Below are 18,485 nucleotides of genomic sequence, written 5' to 3' on the forward strand. Positions count from 1 at the left end.
GAGCCAATGTTGACGCCTTAGTGCTGTGAATTTCTCTCATGCCACTTGCTGTACTTGGCGTTTGAGGACCTCTCAAGGCTCTCTCCACCTCTCCAAGCATTAGGATAAGGACCAGGGTGAAATATGTACAATCTGGGTGACTGCATCTCTCTGCTTTTTTTTTTTCAACCCAACTCATCCAAGGCAGCCCAGGTCAGAGGCAGCATCTTTTTTTATTTTTTTTTAATTTCCAAAGTTTTTTCCCCTTTTTTCTAAGCCTGATTGTGCTAAGAAACTATACGCTAATTAATAGATAATTAACCGGTATCTTCCTCTGGTCTAACCACGTATGTTAACCAGTGTATTTAGATACAGGTTGAAGAAGGGGTCAGCCATCCTTTAGAATGCAGAAGGAATGTAAACAGTTTTCAAGACCATTTTCTTTGGTGGAGGGAGTTGGGTGGGAAGAGGGTACATGCCGGTCTCTCTTGGAGGGGCCTTCAGCCTGGAACTCCCATCAGCTCTGAGAAACGAGGAGTCAAGAGGTTACCAGTTGACATACCACAGCCGTATTTAGTATACGGGACAGAGTCTGCAAACGTGTTTCAGCATATGCCCACTGCATCATAGCGTACTTTCTCAACTGGTTAAAATAGAGTCTTTCATTTCAGCGAACAAACACTGCATGTTTCATGTATGGAATTTTGCATTATGGACTGTGGTGGAAGTTAAAAAGAATAAAGCACAATCCCAGCTCCTGGGGAGCTTATCATCCAGCTGTCTAAACCTCGGAGTTGAGAAAGTGTTTTCAAAGGGTGACGTTCTAGAGATATTCTTTAAGAAAATGATAGTCGATGTAAGTTTTTGCCCTTGTGCTTGTGATTAAGCACTTCGCTGGGTGCCGTGGATGCACTGCCAGTCCCACTATCAACCCACCCGCCACCTCCCGCCCTCGTTCCTGAGCAGCTGGATTCCCCGTAGCTGGTGCACAGTTCGGAATTGACTCCCCAAAGTGGGGAGAAGCTAATAAATATGATTTAGGATGAAAGGCGCTGTGTAAACGCTTGAGCTGTTATTACTGTTCCCGTGCACTTTATTTTTAAATTGTGCATCCTTTTAAGTAGATGACTCGTTCGCCCCAGTCTCCATTATATCGAAGCAAAGCATTCACAGAAATTTCTAAAACCTTTTCATTTCTCTCTGTAGGTTGTTGTTTCGTAACATTTTATACAAGAAAAGCTGCACTTGAGGCCCAGAATGCACTGCACAATATTAAAACTTTACCTGGGGTGAGTCGGTTTACTTTTGTACCAAAATCACTTTATTGCTTGAAAATGGTCCTTTCAACTGAAGGTTCTAGTGATGGGCTCTTAGTGCCAAAAATGACTTTGGGCTTTTGAGGAGGGTGTGCTGACCCCACCTCACGTCCCCCCTGCAGCAGCCAGAGCAGCTGGCCAGCCCCTCAAGAAACGCTGGCATTACCGCTGACAGAAAGACCTCTCAGAGCGTATGTCCCCTGGTTAGAAAATCAGAGTGACCCCACTGGCTCGCAGTGGCTGAAAAGAGGACTGGGTGGGCTGCAATTTCAAAACGGGGGGAAACTCCACACACACACACGCACGAGAGGAGCAAATGGAAAAGGAAAAGCTTTTACTCACCAGGAGCCTCTTTTCAAATTTAGTCCTTAGATTTTTCTTTTGAAAGGACAAAAATGTACCCTGCACAGCCGTAATATTCAACCTCCTAATGGTTTCTAAACAGTCAATGGTGGTTAACAAAGTCAATGTTTTAATGCCCGATTTGCGGCTTCATGTCGATAGAGAACAGAAAATACAAAGCTTACAATTTTTTTCCATTTCCTTCCCAGTACTTTTGGATGCTTGGTACCATTCACTAGAAATGAACTGATGTGGGCTATAGCTACTTCATCAGAATACATGATTTCTGGGGGGCTGGGACAGTTTTATCTAGTGTATGCTGGTATAAATTTCTCTGTGCTGTCGGGATATCTTCCCTGTTGACTCAAATGTCAGGGATGAGTTAGTTTAATAGCGTAATGATTTGTGTAGGTGATAGTGAAGAACCTCTGGTAATCAGTGCTATGTTAATGATTTTATTGAAACCTGGTTTGATAATAGTAAAAGAAAGATAACTTGATGTCCCTAATGTTTTCAGCGTATAATTCTAACTTTTTATCATTCATCTGTCGTGCTAACCTATGTACACAAGTCATTTGATACCCTGTCACCCCCAGAAAAGATAGCATTTGTTTAATTCACCACCTTAGCGCAATTGAAAATTGTATAATGTTTTAGTGACAAGGCAGTCAGTAGAAGGTTTTCAAAACATTAGCTTCGTAATAACCAAAAAGTAATAAGTTATGAACCTTGGTCTCAAATCACACCACTTTGGTTTTCCCCTTTTTGTGCGAGCAAATCAGAGAGACAGTGGTTCAGAAAAGCAAGTGTGATACCAGAATTCTCCCTCCCAATTCAATTTAACTACTTCTCCCTGAAACTTCTAAGGTGATTTTTAGTAACGGAGATTTTACTGGTCTAAGTGCTTTGCCTAATGATTTTTTAAGTATCATTTCAGCTTCATTCTCTGTATAAATGGAACTTTTCCAACGTAAATTGTAGGAGGTTGCAGCGTTAGGTTACATTATTGAACAAAGCAACCAAGTTAAATATTTACTGGCAATGGTAGAAAAAATTTTTTTTTATTTCCCAGGCTCCAAATCCACCCCAAAACCCACTTGGTATTCCTTCTTTTAGAAAGAAATACTTTACAGTAATTAGTGCACAAAATCCCTTCTAGGTATGTTTACAAATATTACTTGATGATAAATTGTTACTTAGTATTTAGGGTGTATAGAGGCACATCACATCCTATTTTTAAATTAATGCAGAGCTTGGTTAATTTGAGTTCATCACCTCCACTAGGAGAGGGACATAGCTCTTAACATGCAATTTTCATACGTGAAGATGCTCGCTAGAAACCCAGAAGTAATCTGATGAATGGGCCGTGTTGAAAAACCTACAAATGACTGATGAGTTTGCTCCCGTTTGGGACATCTTACTCTGACCCTTTTCTCGGCAAACAAATAGCATCTTCTGTATTAAAAAAAAAAAAATGTTGCCCATGTCTCTTTTTCGCCTTAAAAATTCTGCATGCAGAAGTCAGGGCTGGTGATTTTGGAAACCCATTATTAAGGACAAGAAATCTGGGGTTGGAAAAGATGGTTTGTGGATTGTTTTCGGCTTTCTTTTTATCCAGTTCAATTTCCTATGCCCAATTACTTGAGGTGGGTTAAATGAAAATTTTGAGAAGTCAGGTCTGATTTGTAAGCTCCTAGCCTTCGCAGTGCGCACAGTATTGCTACATCTGCCATTTCAAATTAGGCGCATGGGAACAGAGTTCCACATCTTGCATTTATGTATTGCTTTATCTGATCAGCATCACCCTTAACAGCTCCAGGAAGAACATGAAAGTGGTTTCCTATCAGCTGGGAGCTTTGATGGGCAGGAAGAAAAGGGACCAGATAAAAGATTAATGCATATTCTTGGGGAAAAAAATATTACAGGGTGCCTTTCTGTTTGATTACAAGTCTTGGAATTAGTCAACATTTCCATAATTCTAAACCAATATACACCTGTTTTCCCACTGTGATGTGAAGGAACAACTTAATTTAACAGAATCCCTGCTGTGCTAAATCTCTCATTAAATACCAAGTGAGTTCAGTAATTTAAAGTTGTAACACTACTATTTTAACTGGTTGCCTTCATATTATGAAATTAATAAGAAATTAATGATGCACTTTGCCATATGCCTTCAATTTCTTTCTGAATAAAAATAAAAGGGATAAAGAAAAATGCATCACCAGCTGACACTTTAAAGCTTTTCTGGTTGTAATCATTTCTCCTGTGGATAAAATCCATTAAAAATGCACTTGCTGCCTTTCTTTCTAAAGTGTCCACAGCTTTCTGTTTAAAACAAGATCAAATAGTGCTGGGTGTTTGGTTGGAGGTTTTTTTCCCTATTTAATTTTCTTTTGCAGTTGATATGTTTTGTCATAATGGAACTTTTCATCCCGCAACCAAACTTGGTGAAGGTTGAGAGACTATCGTTCTTGAGAGAAACAAAGAACTTGGTTAGTATGGGAGAGGAAGAACACCTGATGGGATGTTCATTTATGCAGTTGGATGTTTCTGCTCTCAGATTTTTGTATAAAGGCACCCTTCCTCCCATGTCATGTATGGATTATAGAGACCCTTTCTGTGGTGAGGTATAGGGCAAAGCATCTGGGCCTTACTTAGCAGTGCAAAGGCATTAAGGACACATTTCTCAAGCCTGTCTCTTACCACGTGACTGAGAAAGACGCTGGGTCTTACATCCTCTGAAGTGCTCAACATAGATCCTAGAAATACACTATTAGAAATTAAGGGAGAAAATTCAGGAGCTCAACGCAGGGAGCAAGAAATGAGCTTTGGAGGGTAGCGAGGTCCTTCCCCTGGTTTGATCATGCTCTGCTCTACAGATAGTGGTTTGACACATATGCAACAGATCAAATCTTAGGCACGGTGCCTAATTTATTACTGACATTTCATTAGGTTAACAAATCACTCATGATAATCGGTGCCTGCTGTGTGCCAGGCGGCAAAGCTATACGGTCACACACGCGCCCTTGAGATCCCTAGTGAGTCTGTGACCGTGTCTGCACAGAAAGCAGAGCCTGATGAACCATTGGCCTTGCTACCAACTGGGTAGACTTGCTCCACAGCTGAGCCATTTGCGTTCTTGGACAAATCTTGATTGCCCGTCCTTTGACGACGTAGCCAATCAGGCTAAGAGATAGCTTCCTTTGTTTAGGGTTTCAGGCAGGCACAACCTCACCGGTAGAATTATTCAGTAGAAACATCATCGTCTGCCACTGTGTTTCCGAGAGAGAAAACCCTTGTGAAGGCAACTTGCAAGATTCATTTTGTTCTCACTGACCTAATTTAGCTTAATTAAAAAATAAAATAACGACCTCAGCAGAGGCACGGGAAAACTACCACGATCTCTTCAGTAATCAGATGTCAGGGCCAAATAGCCCTGTGCCAGTGACAGCACTAGGCCTTATGCCATTCTTTTTTTCAAGGTCTTCACACACATTGTCTCTAGCAATAAGGCTTTTTGATTGAAAATCTCCAGCAGTATCGTTAGAGCATTCACCGTATAAATTAATTTAATTAAGGATGTAGTAACAGAGAGGAATACAGGTTTGAAAAAGCTCTTAAATTTTAACAGCAAGGAGGAATCAGAATCCAAATGTCTTGTAAAATATTAACTGCAAATTTCTTCCAGCCATTTTCTCCGAGTCTGCCTTCCTCCTTTCTTTTTAGAGTCACTACCAGTTTTATTAAATGCACTTTATATTAAGGAGTTACAGCCCTAAGAGCACATTTGTTTAGAGCGCTCCGTGTTAGCAGTGGCAGATGGGAACGACACATAGACTTGAGAGATAAAGACAAATGGGCCTGATCCAGCAGGAAGAAGCTGTAAATAAAATGGCCTCTTGGGCCACGTGTGTTCACCCACATGACGTGAATGACCCCCTTCCTGGCTGGCCCTGTGTGGGTCGGCAGTCCTCCCCGGCAGCCTTTAACACAACTCTCCATGGAATGGTTCCCCTGTGTCCTCTAAGAGAGGAATGCTAGGGCTTAATTTCTTTCAGCAGAACAGCAAAGGCTCTCACTGGGACCAAATTCAGTTTGCCCATTGTAATGCTTTTTGAGGTACTCACTTACTCTGAACCACCTCTTCTGATTATTAATATGTATTTAATGCCTTTGTTCTCAGAGCCATGATGATTATTTTATCATTATCATCATCATTATTATTTCTGTCATAAAAATCTCTCAAACCCCATCTCTTCATGTCATGGAAATTTCCCCCGAACCATCCCATTTGAATCAAAAAGAAGTGTTTTTCCTCAGGCTCCTTTTATTTAAAATTGTTAGTTGATTTACAGTGTTGTGCCCATCTCTACTGTACAGCAGAGTGACTCAGTTATACCCATATAGACATTCTTCATCTTTTTTTTTTTGCGGTACGCGGGCCTCTCACTGTTGTGGCCTTTCCCGTCGCAGAGCACAGGCTCTGGACGCGCAGGCTCAGCGGCCATGGCTCACGAGCCCAGCCGCTCTGCGGCATGTGGGATCCTCCCAGACCAGGGCACGAACCCACGTCCCCTGCATCGGCAGGCGGACTCTCAACCACTGCGCCACCAGGGAAGCCCGGCATTCTTCTTTTTATATTCTTTTCCATTATGGTTTATCATAGGATATTGAATGTAGTTCCCTGTGCTATACAGTAGGACCTTGTTGTTTATCCATCCTGTATATAATAGTTTACCTCTGCTAATCCCAAACTCCCAGTCCTTCCCTCCCTTAACATTGTAAATCAACTATACTTCAATTTTTTTTAATCAAACGAAATTTTTTTTTAAATCATTAAAAAATTTTTAAAGATTGTTAGGAAAAATAAAAGTCAAAACATCATTCCGAACAGATTTGAGTCCTCAAACTCACGTGCCGTGTAGGACATACAGATATTCATACTTTCATTAGGCAAATATTTACTGCATTTTTGTGCTTTGCCAGGCACCATCCTACGTACTGGGGACTACAGTAGCTACCGTGATATTTATAACTAAATCTTCAAAAAACAAAGCCAGCCAGTGTGCTTATGGATGTTTGATGTTTAATAAATAACTCTTGGTTATTTAATGCCTGAGGGAGTTAGTTGAATAAAATACTTGTAGAGGAGTCAAGTTTTATTCCAAAAATGATCATTTTGCCCGAACGCTCCAAAATGTAAGATACATGTAGATTTGTGATTCCATGTGTATATAATGATCATTTGTTTCACGTATAGAGATCTATATATTACGTATATCTCTGTATACCTACAGGATAGGTAAACATTCACACACGTCCACATGTGGATATCAATTCAGTCAAATAAATACAGGAAGACATAGCAGAAAATCTCATTTTGTGTTTGGCCTGCACACATACTCTTCATTTCAGTGTAGTCACCTTTCTGACCTTTGACTTCATGAACTATATATTCTTCACGTTGGCAGGTTGGTTGGTTTTTGCTTCGATTCAGGATCATGGCTGATTCATGGCGCATGTGTGAGGACACCTGACAACTGTCATTTAATGGTGGTAATCCCTGCCTTTCCACCTTAAGAGACGAGTAGGTGCTGAATGAGATAATGTATGTAAAGCTTTCTGAGCCCCTGAAAAAAATGGGCTTGTAAGACGTTGTTTCCACTTGACAGTTTCTGTAGGCATGAAGTCTTCTTGGGTAGCAGCCCAACAGATAAAGTGTATTTGCTGGGGGAGAAATCAGGACACCTTGATTTGGGTGTACATTCTTCAGATTTACCTTTGCAGAACTTGGCCACGGCTGAAATATTTGGCCTCATAGGACTGCCCCGAAGCAGCTATTTCCCTGCTGTGCCTGTGTTCTTTTACCCTAATACTCAGTCCTGCAGAAATACAAGCTAAACAAACATAAACTTACTTTGCTGTTAAGATGACTTTTTAAAGGCCTGTGGTGGAGAGCGCCACCGTGCGGCCGTGGAGGAGCTCCTGGGAGGGGTGGGCGCAGAAGCCCCTACCCACCTGCGGAGCCAGGCCAGTGTGAAGAAGGGCTTAGGGTGTAGAACCGGCCCCAAATAGGTCTCAGCCAGGTGTGGCAGGATTGCTGGTCAGCTCGTTGGTTTAGACCCGAGAAAGTTGGAGGGAGGAAGAAATCCGTGGCCTGGTGCTTCCCAGTCTGCTGGCCAATCCCAGGGCATCTGAAAAAGTGTATTTTAGTACTTCATAAGAGGCCGTTGGCATATATAAAATAGATCACTAATAAGGACCTACTGTAGAGCACAGGAAACTCTAACCAGTACTCTGGGATGACCTGTATGGGAAAAGAATTTTACAAAGAGTGGATATATGTATATGTATAACTGATTCACTTTGCTGTACCGCAGAAACTAACACAACACTGTAAATCAACTTTACTCCAATAAAATTTTTTTTTTAAAAAGGCAGTTGGAAACTGTCTATTTCACCCACCGTAAAGTTTTACAATGCCACCCGAATAGTGGGCACCTCTGCTTTGGACTGGCAGACAGTTCAGTAACTTTGATTGGCACTTACTGATGTATGGCTTTGATATAAAAGGTATACAATGAAAAACCAGTTTGAGGTATAAAATGAAAACCCAGTTACTTTTAAAATATGGCCCTCTCAAGACAAGGAAGCCTAAGGGAGAAGACTCATGCGGGGTCCCTAGTGGTGGTGAGTTGAAAATGGCTGAGGCGGGCAGCCCAGGGTTAAACTAGGAGCAGCTGCACCCCTTTCTGGTAACAGAACTCAGTGGAAGGGCTTCCAGTTTTGTTTTGCAAGCAACATAGTCTCAAATACCAACCTAATTAATAGGACGGTTCTGAGGGCTTATCAGAGCCAGCCCGCGTGTGACCTAGCACGGGCGCCTGGCCAGATGTGCCTTGTCACCTGTGTCATGGCTTAAGGAATGTTGGTCTCTCACAGTCACAAGTGAAGGCACGAGGGGATGGATGGCACAACGGCAAAATTAAGTCATAGTTAGAGTTCAGAGTTTACCATCCCTCTGTGATATGTCAAGATTCAGTTGGGAGTATTTGGTTCACTTACACAGATCTCATTTCCCACCAGGTTGATAAGATTTCATTCAAGAGAAGAATGTGGGGAAAAGCCATGAATTTGACTAAAGGTCTGGATGGAATCGCAGAGGAAAGGATTATGTCAGTCAGATGAAAGGGGGAATTTTTTAAAAATAAAGTTGGAAAAGGGTCCAAATTCTGTCTTTAGAGTATGCAGTCTCCGTGAGAATGCATCACCCAAACTATGACTAGCGTGCAGACAGAGGTTGACTCTGTCACGTGTGAGCTGAGCCCAGCTCAGGAGACTGTCCAGTGGAAGTGGGCTGGCCAGTTCAGAGCCTCCAACTCTGGGCCACCAAAAAGTGTATGACGCGGGGAGGTGTGCAGAGAGTTCGGCCGGGAGCCCCAAGGTCCTTCCCCAGCCACCAAGAAATAGAGAGTGGCTGAGCTGGAGCCAGGGAGGCCGGCATAAGAGGGAGCCTTGGAGCTCCACTGCTGGGCCGGATCCGGTCTGGTTGGGCGCAAGGGAAGCAGACCAGCCACTGGGAGGGAGGGGGGCAGGGCCAGAAGCTTCATGTGTCCTCTGCTTGTTGTAGCCGTGGACCGTCACAGTACACAGGTGCTCGGGAAGCATCATTAGGATTCAGACATAAGCTATTAAAGTTGTTCTGATAGTAAAGCAGTCTTTCAGGACCATATCATTCCTGCTCTCACTACCCACAAGTCACCGAGATGAAAGGGTGAAGAGTCAGCACCTGTGGGAGGCTGCAGAAAGGGGCACCGTGACCGCTGTTCTCTTTTGTCCTCTTTATTGTTCCTGGCCGGCGATACCTCCCATCAGTACTCAGAACGCATATTCGCGCTGCCACCCCTTCCTCCACCAGCACTTGAGAACACTCAAGAGTCCGTCCTTTCTTCCTTCAAAGAAAGGAAGTGGTTGGACTGGAATGATTCTTAGAGTCCTTTCCAGTTTGGAGAAAGCGTTCTTGGCCTTCTGTGCATTGGCTACATTGGTGGCCTATTGAATTGAAGAAAACCTATCTAGATGGTTAGGTAAGTAAATAGATAGGCGGGAGGTAGATAGAGGTCTCTGACTTGACTCGCTTCAGGTGCGGCTTAGTGACTGTAGAGGACTTGGTACAGACACATCTGGACCGTCCAAGGTGTGACGCTGCCCTTTGAGATTCTCGGCACGTCTGCTTCCCTCTGCCCTCTGGTTGAGAACCAGCAGGGAGCTCAGCAGTCATGATTCTTCCGCCAGGGAACAGAGAAAGGAAAGGGGAGGCAGTGAATGCCATCAAGTCGGTCTGATTCCTTGCTTCCGGCCTCGGTTTCACAAGGTTGTTCAGCCTAACGAGGCTCCAGGATTGCCGGTGGATTTCCTTTATCTGTTTGGCCACTGTCGCCCGTCCACATGGATAAGTGAGCCTGTGTTTGTAGATGGCTTTCTGTTGTTTATTTGTTTTCCCTCCTAAAAGCATTTTGGGTGATGTATCGATAGCATTCACCTTGTTATACGGAGGACACAGAGGCTCCAGAAGATTAAATTAACTTCTCTGCCCTCCCCTGACACAGCAGTGACAAAACTAGAATTAGAGGTCACAGTCGGTCAGCCTCCCCAAAAGCTCGGCCTCCTGACAGGGGATTTTGGCCTGATGCTCCGCGCCTCGGAGGGAGCAAGGTGCGCGACTCAAGGGGCCAACACAGCGTAACAGGGAAAATCAGCACAAGGTGACGACTCTTTGTCAGCGGCCCAGGTCTCAGGCCCCCGAGGGAGACTCTCGGGATGTATACTTTGCATTGTCACCGCCGCTCCACGAGGCGTGTGTCATCCAGCCCCTTTGCTGGTGAGGAAGCTGAAACTCAGAGAAAGGGAGTGACTTGTCCAGGGTTGTACAGCTGGTAACCGGGAGCTGACAGTCAGATTCAGACCAACATCTCTGGCACCTGTAGACTTTGCCCCCCACTGGTCGGGGCAGAGGCGTACAGGTCCTAAGCCCCGTTTCAGGGGACCTCCAGCAGGAAGTGTGTTCCCGTCCATGGCTTCACTGATAAGCTCCGGATGACCACCGTGGCTCCCCGTGCCACCGTCCTGGAAACAGATCTGAAGCCTCAGCTGTCCTGCTAGCCGTGCCGCACGGCGATCTCACATAAGGGCCAGAGTGCCTGGGCCCGGGCTTTCCCTCCCCAGCAGCCGGCCGGGCGCCCCATCTGCAAGTCGGTCCTGTTGCCGCGAGTTGGGGCTCCAAGGTCCCCTGAAACAGTGGGCAGGCGAGGCAGGGTTTGCTGGTAACCCGGGTACCAGGTGACTGGCACCAGGCCCTCTAAGAGGGAGCCGCAGATCAGAGGCAGTCGTTATGGTAAGAGCAACCACTTTGCAAAATGATTATAAATGCAACACTTTTCTTCAGAGGAGTGTAGCTTTACCAACATCAGCTCATTAACATTCAGGTTATTAGGGTTCTCTTCTTTATCTGCATCCCCAGGCTCTTGGTCCCAATCCGTAATCTGCATTCTAATGTCCTGTCTCCATCCAGCTGGCCTCTCCGCCCTCCCCCATCTCCGGGCTCCACGTCCAAGCGGGGAGAGAAGGTGGGGGCCTGGGCTCATCTCCGAAGATTAAGCATAAACCCTATTACGTGCCGCCCAAAGCATGAGGCAGCAGGCTGTAGCCGTGGGAAGCAACTCGGAGGGGTTCCAGCCCAGCCTCCCTCCCCCCACCCTGCGGCCCCGAGGAGACCTGGGGGCCTTTATGGAGTAATCAGACTTACCCTCTTACTTTATGCATGAGGAGCCAGGGTCTGGGGTGGAGGGTGAAGTCTGCAAAACCGTCCAGGCATCTGAATCCTCTGCTTCTGAAAACGAGGGACCAGACTCCCCCCCACACACACAAGGGCACTTAAATATGCAGCAAACGCCGCGGATGGGGTTGTACATCCTCCCTGAGCAGCCTCACCGAACAATCACTGCTGTCTTCTTGGCCACGGCAAGTTGAGGGCAGGGAGACTAGGTCAGCGGGTGCTTTGCCATGGGTCCGGGGGGCTCAGATGTCCTTCTCTCTCCGTCCCCATCCAGTCATCTGCTCTGTGCTCATCCTTTGTCAAGAGGCAAGTTAGGATCAAAGGCTGAAGGATCGTTGAAGATATTAGGGCAGTTGATGTGGTTAATTCTGTCCAGTCATCACGCTGTGATTTCTGTGTTGGTAAGAGTGTGGCTAAGTGGATGACTGTACAGGCTTAGACTTTTGTCACCTCTGCTGCTGTCTTGGTCATGGGAGCCTGTGACCCTGGACACGTGGTGTTCTGAGACCAGGAGTTCTATGCTCTCTAGGCCACCGATATTTCTACGTTACTGTCCTCCATCAGGGACAGGAAGGACCATGTAAGAGCAAAGAGAACAGGTTCCCTGGAAACTCACCTCCATCCCTGGAAGGTCCATGGGGTATGTTTCAGGCTGTCCAATTCCACGTGTTATGCACTTGCCCATACATAGACGGTATCGTCATTTCTTCAGAAGAGCATATGTTGATATTTAAATACATGCCAGGAAACTGCCAGATGTTTCACATTAAGCGGCGTATGGGGTCCAGGGTACATTTGATGAACGGTCAACAAGTTGTGTGGATTAGGAAAGAGAAAATTCATTGGTGTCCTTGCCTATATCCTACATCTTAGGTGTAAAGTCAGACCCGTAGTTGTTAGAACCCCAGGAGGAGTAGGTTTCTAGCAAATTTTGGTTGAGTAAACCTTTTGTCTATGTGCCTGATATTTTTCATTGGCTTTCAGAATTTAGATAATTTTAACCAAATAATCAATGTTCAATTAATAAAAAGCATAGTAATAGTGAACATTTATTGACCACTCCGTCTTGGGTACAGTGCCAAGGGCTTTTATATATGGCTGAGCTAATGTTAATGATATGTTAATGATATCATGTTAATGATATCGTGTTAATGATACAATACTAGGTAAATAATTAGACAGTGAGTTTTGTTTTCTCACTCTGGTTGCCTTTTCAACTCGAAGTCCGTCACTCTCAACCCAAGGAAGTTTAAGTAGCTGTGGCTATTCGAGAAAATCTCTGTGACAAATCAGTGAATATCTCTTATGGCTAATAGTTTCCCTCTTCCACCTGAGCTAGAGCAGGTTAGGTGGGAAAGACAGCTCGCAGCTAATCTCAGGTGAGCTTCTCCTTGTCATCTTCATCCATTGCTAATACCTGGTTTATGGTTTACTAATATTTATAAGCTATCATTTAAAGAGGAAGAGGAATGTTAGCCCAGATTTCGGTGAGTTCTAGCTTACATTTCTTCTGCTCATGGAGGCATTAACTATAATCACAGCCCCTAAAAATATCTCACAGATACTGTTGAGTCATTTAGCAGAGAATCTCGATCACCAAGTTACTTAAATCTCTCCTGAGTCAGAGTTGCCACATAAAACCCCTGGAGGTCATTGACAAAAACCATCATTAGTAAGGAAAATAAAAGTAAGAGCCACAAACCTAGGAAATCCATGGCGAATTTCAGTCGGTTTCTGTTTATTTGACTGTTGTTCTCTGGGTCAGCAGAGGAACACAGGGCATGTGGAGGAAAATAGACCAGATCTGATCATAAGTGTTTTTAGAAACAACACCGTCCAACCCCCTCACTTTATGGTCGAGGAAACTGAAGCCCAGAGCGGTTAGGAAGGTCACACAGACGCTTGGCGGTGGACGTGGGACAACTCATGTCTCCCAGCTCTGCCCCCGTTGTTCTTTTCAGCACCTCGTGTCCCCAGAACTCCTCTCCAAGATGATGCTAAAAACATTTTAAAGAGTCAGAAATTCAGAACCCAGATTACCAGTCTGTCCGTGGATTACAGTCTGTGATGTGAGGTGACTGAACAGGCAATTCCTTTTCTCCTTTCCATTCTCTGAGAAAGACCCAGACAGATTAGATAATATTCTTCCTGGCCATTTACCTAAAATGATAGATGAATGAGATGAATTTATAAAGAATGGAAGAAGAAAAAGGAAAGTCCTTAACCTTTAAGTCCATTTGCATCTACAGCTGGGGCAGTGATTTGTAACCCTGGCTGCACAGCACATCCTCCCGGGGAGCTTTTGAAACTACACATGCCCAGGCCACACCTCAGGCAAATTGAGTAAGAATCTCTCAAAGCGGGGAGCCCAGCATCAGTGTTTTTAAAGTTCTCCCAGCGACGGGCAGATTTGAGAACCGAAGCTGGGAGAATGAATCATCTTCAGCCCCCAGAGACGGGTGGTGGCGATTAACTGTTTCCTCCTTCCACTGTCCATCCGGATGCCTGGGATCACCCTTACGGGCTGGTTATCCTCCCACAAGTACAGCGTAGCCTTGCTACTCAAAGTGTGGTCCATCAACCAGTGGCATGGCCATCATCTGGGAACATGTCAGAAGTGCGCTCCAGCCCCGCCCCAGAACTGCATCTAAACTAGATCCCCAGATGATGCATTTGCATAGTATGTAAAGTTTGATGCTTACTCACTGGTAGGAGCAAGCCTCACCCGTGCTGCTCTGGGAATCTATCGCAGTTCCCTTTAAGATGCTCTGGATGTGTGTGCACACACGCCTCTGGTCTGTGCTGAATTGATCTGTTTGCTCATCTGAGTCCTGGGTACATCAGGATGACGTGACTGTCCAGGACAGGTGAAGAAGGAGATAGAGAGGTCACTGGCCAGAGGAGGGGATCCTTTGTTCTCCAGCATCCATGTTTCCAGGCACCTGTATTTTTCTATCCCATCAACACTCGAAGACCTGCCGGAAAATCTCCCATGAATGAGACTTACACAGAATTCATGCATCCCAGACTGGAAGGGGACGAGCGGAGTGGGTGCTGTCTTAAGCCTAGTTCTATTCTGAAGCAAGAAGAGCGATTTCTGCCACAAAGAGTTAATCTGTAATACGCGGCAGCCCGGCCCCACCTCACAGGAACCATAGTCTCGTAGAATCCCTGCTGCTTCATCATTCGTGGACTTGAAATGCCTTCCCAGGAAAGCAGAGTGCTTGCTCTGCTGTTTCTCTTGATAAGCCTGAGAGACAAAGTGTAACCACCGCCCAAACGCTAGGGTAGAGTAGACTGTCTCCTAATAAGAGGTGCTGTGTGTACCTTGGTGTACCTGTACGTTTCTACAGTTTGGGAGGCTTAAAAGGAAGGTCATCTGCCCTACAGAGTCATCGTGAGATTTCCTCTTGAGTGAGTTCTTGTTTTCCATCCATACTTCTTACAAATCTGGAGACATCTTTCACATTTGGGCTTATTCCTAATCTTCAAACATCCTAGGTAGCAGTCTGTACGCACAGGGTCGCTTGTGGCTACATAAAATGAAACCCACGGCCAGCCTTTCCCGAAGTTGGCCAAAGAAGCAGTCGAGAGTGGAGAGAGGAGCCAGGCAGGAAGGGAAGCAGGTGGGACAGGACGGGAGGTGCCCAGAGGAAGAAGAGTTTGGTGCAACACCAGCTAACGGTGTATTAGACCCGAACAGAAAAGGCGACCCAGAAGGAGAACATGCGATGCGAAAGGAAAACTACCAGGCTTCCTCTGGGCCTGCCACACACACCTTGTGCTGTTTGTGTTTAGCACAGGCAACTGACTAGCTCTTGAAGAAGAACTCCCATCAGCTGGGTTTGTATACAGTTGATACATGCTCTTTCGTGCTCACCTTCCTCTATCCAACTTTATATTTCAGTCTGATTAGAGCTGGATTAATAGATTTGAGCTAAAAAAAACAAAAAAAACAAAAAAAACCCAGCTTCTGCTTCTTCGTTAGGCAGTTTGGAGGTTCATAACCCTTACTGTTTTCTCACCGGTGCTCACTGCTCCCTGAATCCCATGAGTTGAGCCCCCTCACCCTTGGTCTTGGAAAGAAGCCAGTAACCCAGTTGACTAACCGTGAACTTCTCTTACCCTTTGGGAAGGAGAGGAAAACAATGCTGAGGAGGTTTCAATCTTTGAGACAATCTGGTCACACCTCCTGAGAGGTGCCCCCATGAGGTAGGTCAAGGAGAAGTTCTCTGTGTTGGTTTTAAAGACACACCCTTGTATTCTTCATCGTTTGCATCACAGGTGAAAGCCACTCACAGTCACGGATGGGAAAAGGAAAACAGAGAACACACTGCATGCAAGTCAGGGCTCCAGTAGGACGCAGGTCTTTCAAAGGCGACTGTGCCAGGTGCCCGGCTCCCAGAATAGCATCCCAAGGTCTCGTATGAACGGTGACCTTCAGTCTCTTTGGCAGCGTTTGGTGGGACAGATGTTACAGTTTGGATTCTTGGGGCGCACTCGCCAGCATTTTATCTTGACTCTCTCCTCTAAACATGATAGGCTCTTTGAGTTTTATGGAAATGCAGATATTCAGTATTTCCAGTTAGGTAACTTTTAAAAGCTTTACTGGGAACGAGGAGATTGAGCTGCAACTTTAACAAAATTCTAAGTAATGAAAGAAAAAAAATACACCAGCTGGCTAGGCCCAATACTGATTTCTGAAAGGAGAGGCTGCATCTGGCCTAAAGCTTGGAACATTGAAGAAGCTGGATTGGAGCAGAGCTGAGTGTAAGCGAGAATGGAAAGGCATCTCAAGCCACGTGCCTTCCCAGTTCCTCTTCACACAATGAAGAGAAATTATTAACAACACACTTATGAAAGCAAGGGACTACGCCTTAGACATCACCACACCCTAGGGTCGTTTCCTCCCACTGTCACACGTTCTCATGGCTTTCCTCTACCTCCTGTAGGCTACTGGATCCCAAATCTTGACCTTGACATAAGACTTTTCTGCCTGGCCCCAAACCTGGACATTCGATGTCTGTAATTGGAAAGTCCCATCCAACTGACCCACAGGAAATTCCGAAACCGAAATCCTCTCCCCTCCACAAGCCAGGCCCTCTTCGTGTGTCACCTGCATGGATGGGCGGTCCAACCAAGACAAGTCGCTGAAGTCATTCTCAAGTTCTCTCCTTCCTGTCCCTCCCCTTCCCTGGACCCCATTTCTAATTAGTGAGGAAATCCGTGTTCTACCTGAGAAGCAGCTCTGGAATTTTGCTCTCTTCATCAACTGGGCCTTATCCGTTGTCATCACAGCTAATAAAAGCACAGAAGAGCTTAGGGGAATTTTTGAAGTTATCCCTCTAAGAACTACACTCGTTAGTCTTCCAAGTGCTTTCCTGAGGGCGAGCGGATGGGTGGAATTACCTTCAGGACGCTGGGGGCTACAGGTTTCCCTCAGCCGCTCTGGGAGTGTGTGAACATCGTTGTGTTGTGTCTTCTGGCAGAAAAAAAATGGACACACATAACTGCTGAGTCTTGAGGGTGAGATGGGAACTCCGAACCGTGTCCCTTCCTCTGTCTTGGGCTTCTGTTTACACACTGTGTTCCCACTGTAAGAACACAGTCTCAGGCTTCCCGGAAGGTAGCAGTAAATACTCCTGCCTTGTGATCCACTGTGGTCTGTGCTGAAATTCACCCTCCCACCTGCTGTATTCTGTTCCCCTGACGGCTTCCGTGTCAGTCTCTCCTACACACAGCTCCAGATTCCTGGAGAAGGAATGTTCTCAGAGGCCGCTGTGATGCCTCGTGCCATGGGCGCCAGCTCCACAAATGTTTGTTGGATAAATGAATTCCCAAGGAGGTAGCTTTTATTCGTAGACACTCACAATATCAAACAATCTCAAGAGTTCTTTAAAGACTAGTGGCGTGCAAGTAGGACAGGGGTACGTAGTCTCAGCTCTTTGGTTGTCTGTCGCAATCCTTTGGGTCACGTAGACCCCTGCCCTGCAAACTAGAAGCACAGGGTGAGACATGGACTCAACCACGCAGAGTTTTCTGATACAATCCTTGCTTCGAATATGAGTTCCCTGGGGCTTGAAGAGGCCAAGCGGTTTGACTGTAGGTACTTAGCATTGGCAAAGCCAAGGTTCAAACCCAGACCTTATGATTCTGAGGTGTTCTTTCCACTAGAAAACAAACAGAAAGCAGCCTGGGTTTCCCAGACCCTCATTCAGTACAGCACGTCCGGAGAAGTAAGAAACCATCAAAGTAGATTTGCCATTTCAGATCGAGTTTCAGTGAAGGGTTCTTATTTTATTCTCTTAGGATAAATTTCTCCCATATTCTTGTCTCATGGATCCCCTTTCTAAGTTTACCTTTGCCATTTAAACTTTGGTCACATGCCGTATATTGAAAGGCCCAAGCCTTGAATTTGATCTCTAGAGACTGAGCTTCAGGATAAGGTATTTATAGAACAATCGAACTGTCATAATTTCCCTAAGCTCTGCCAACAAGTAACTTCCAAAGTTGGTAAATGACCTCGCACATTAGAATAGAAGATGGAAATCAAAACGAGACAGTGATATTAAGCTCAAACTCATAAAGAATTAGCAGCGCTGGAGGATAGATCTTCATTTGGCAAAATATCAACCAAAGTTTAGTTACCACGGCAGAAGATGAGATGAATAAATATAGCTGCTGAAAACAATAGCAAATGTCTTGCTCGGAGGTTTAATGGATTTGCATTTTAAACATGGGTAATACGAAATAGCCCTTAAGGCGTTTTTTTTCAAACTTGCCATCTATTTTTAGTAGGGAATTTTTTTTTTAGCCAGTTCTCGTTTGTTTAAAAAAAGAGAGAGAGATTTAATCATTTTTGCTTAAACATCATTAAGAAAGGAAAATTACACTAGTTATCTCCTTTCCTTCACTTAGTACAAATCCCAAAGGCCATGGAGGTAGTTAAATAAATAAATGGGAAGAGGCTGCTGAGTGAGGTATGGCATTTGTCTGTTGTAAATGAAGTTGTC

General features: G+C 45.1%; 1 protein-coding gene across 7 annotated transcripts in view; it reads left to right on the plus strand.

The window, feature by feature from the left end:
- CELF2 (CUGBP Elav-like family member 2) overlaps positions 1–18,485 on the plus strand; it is a 527,424-nt gene that overhangs the window by 410,165 nt on the left and 98,774 nt on the right. For all 7 annotated transcript variants that reach the window (XM_082648491.1, XM_082648492.1, XM_082648496.1 and 4 more), the window contains one exon: positions 1,186–1,268. In XM_082648491.1, coding sequence (XP_082504617.1) covers positions 1,186–1,268 — 83 coding nt within the window. The remainder of the gene's footprint in view (positions 1–1,185; positions 1,269–18,485) is intronic.

The sequence above is a fragment of the Grampus griseus genome (assembly GCF_964374135.1).
Source record: "Grampus griseus genome assembly, chromosome: 2".
NCBI classification, from domain to species: domain Eukaryota; kingdom Metazoa; phylum Chordata; class Mammalia; order Artiodactyla; family Delphinidae; genus Grampus; species Grampus griseus.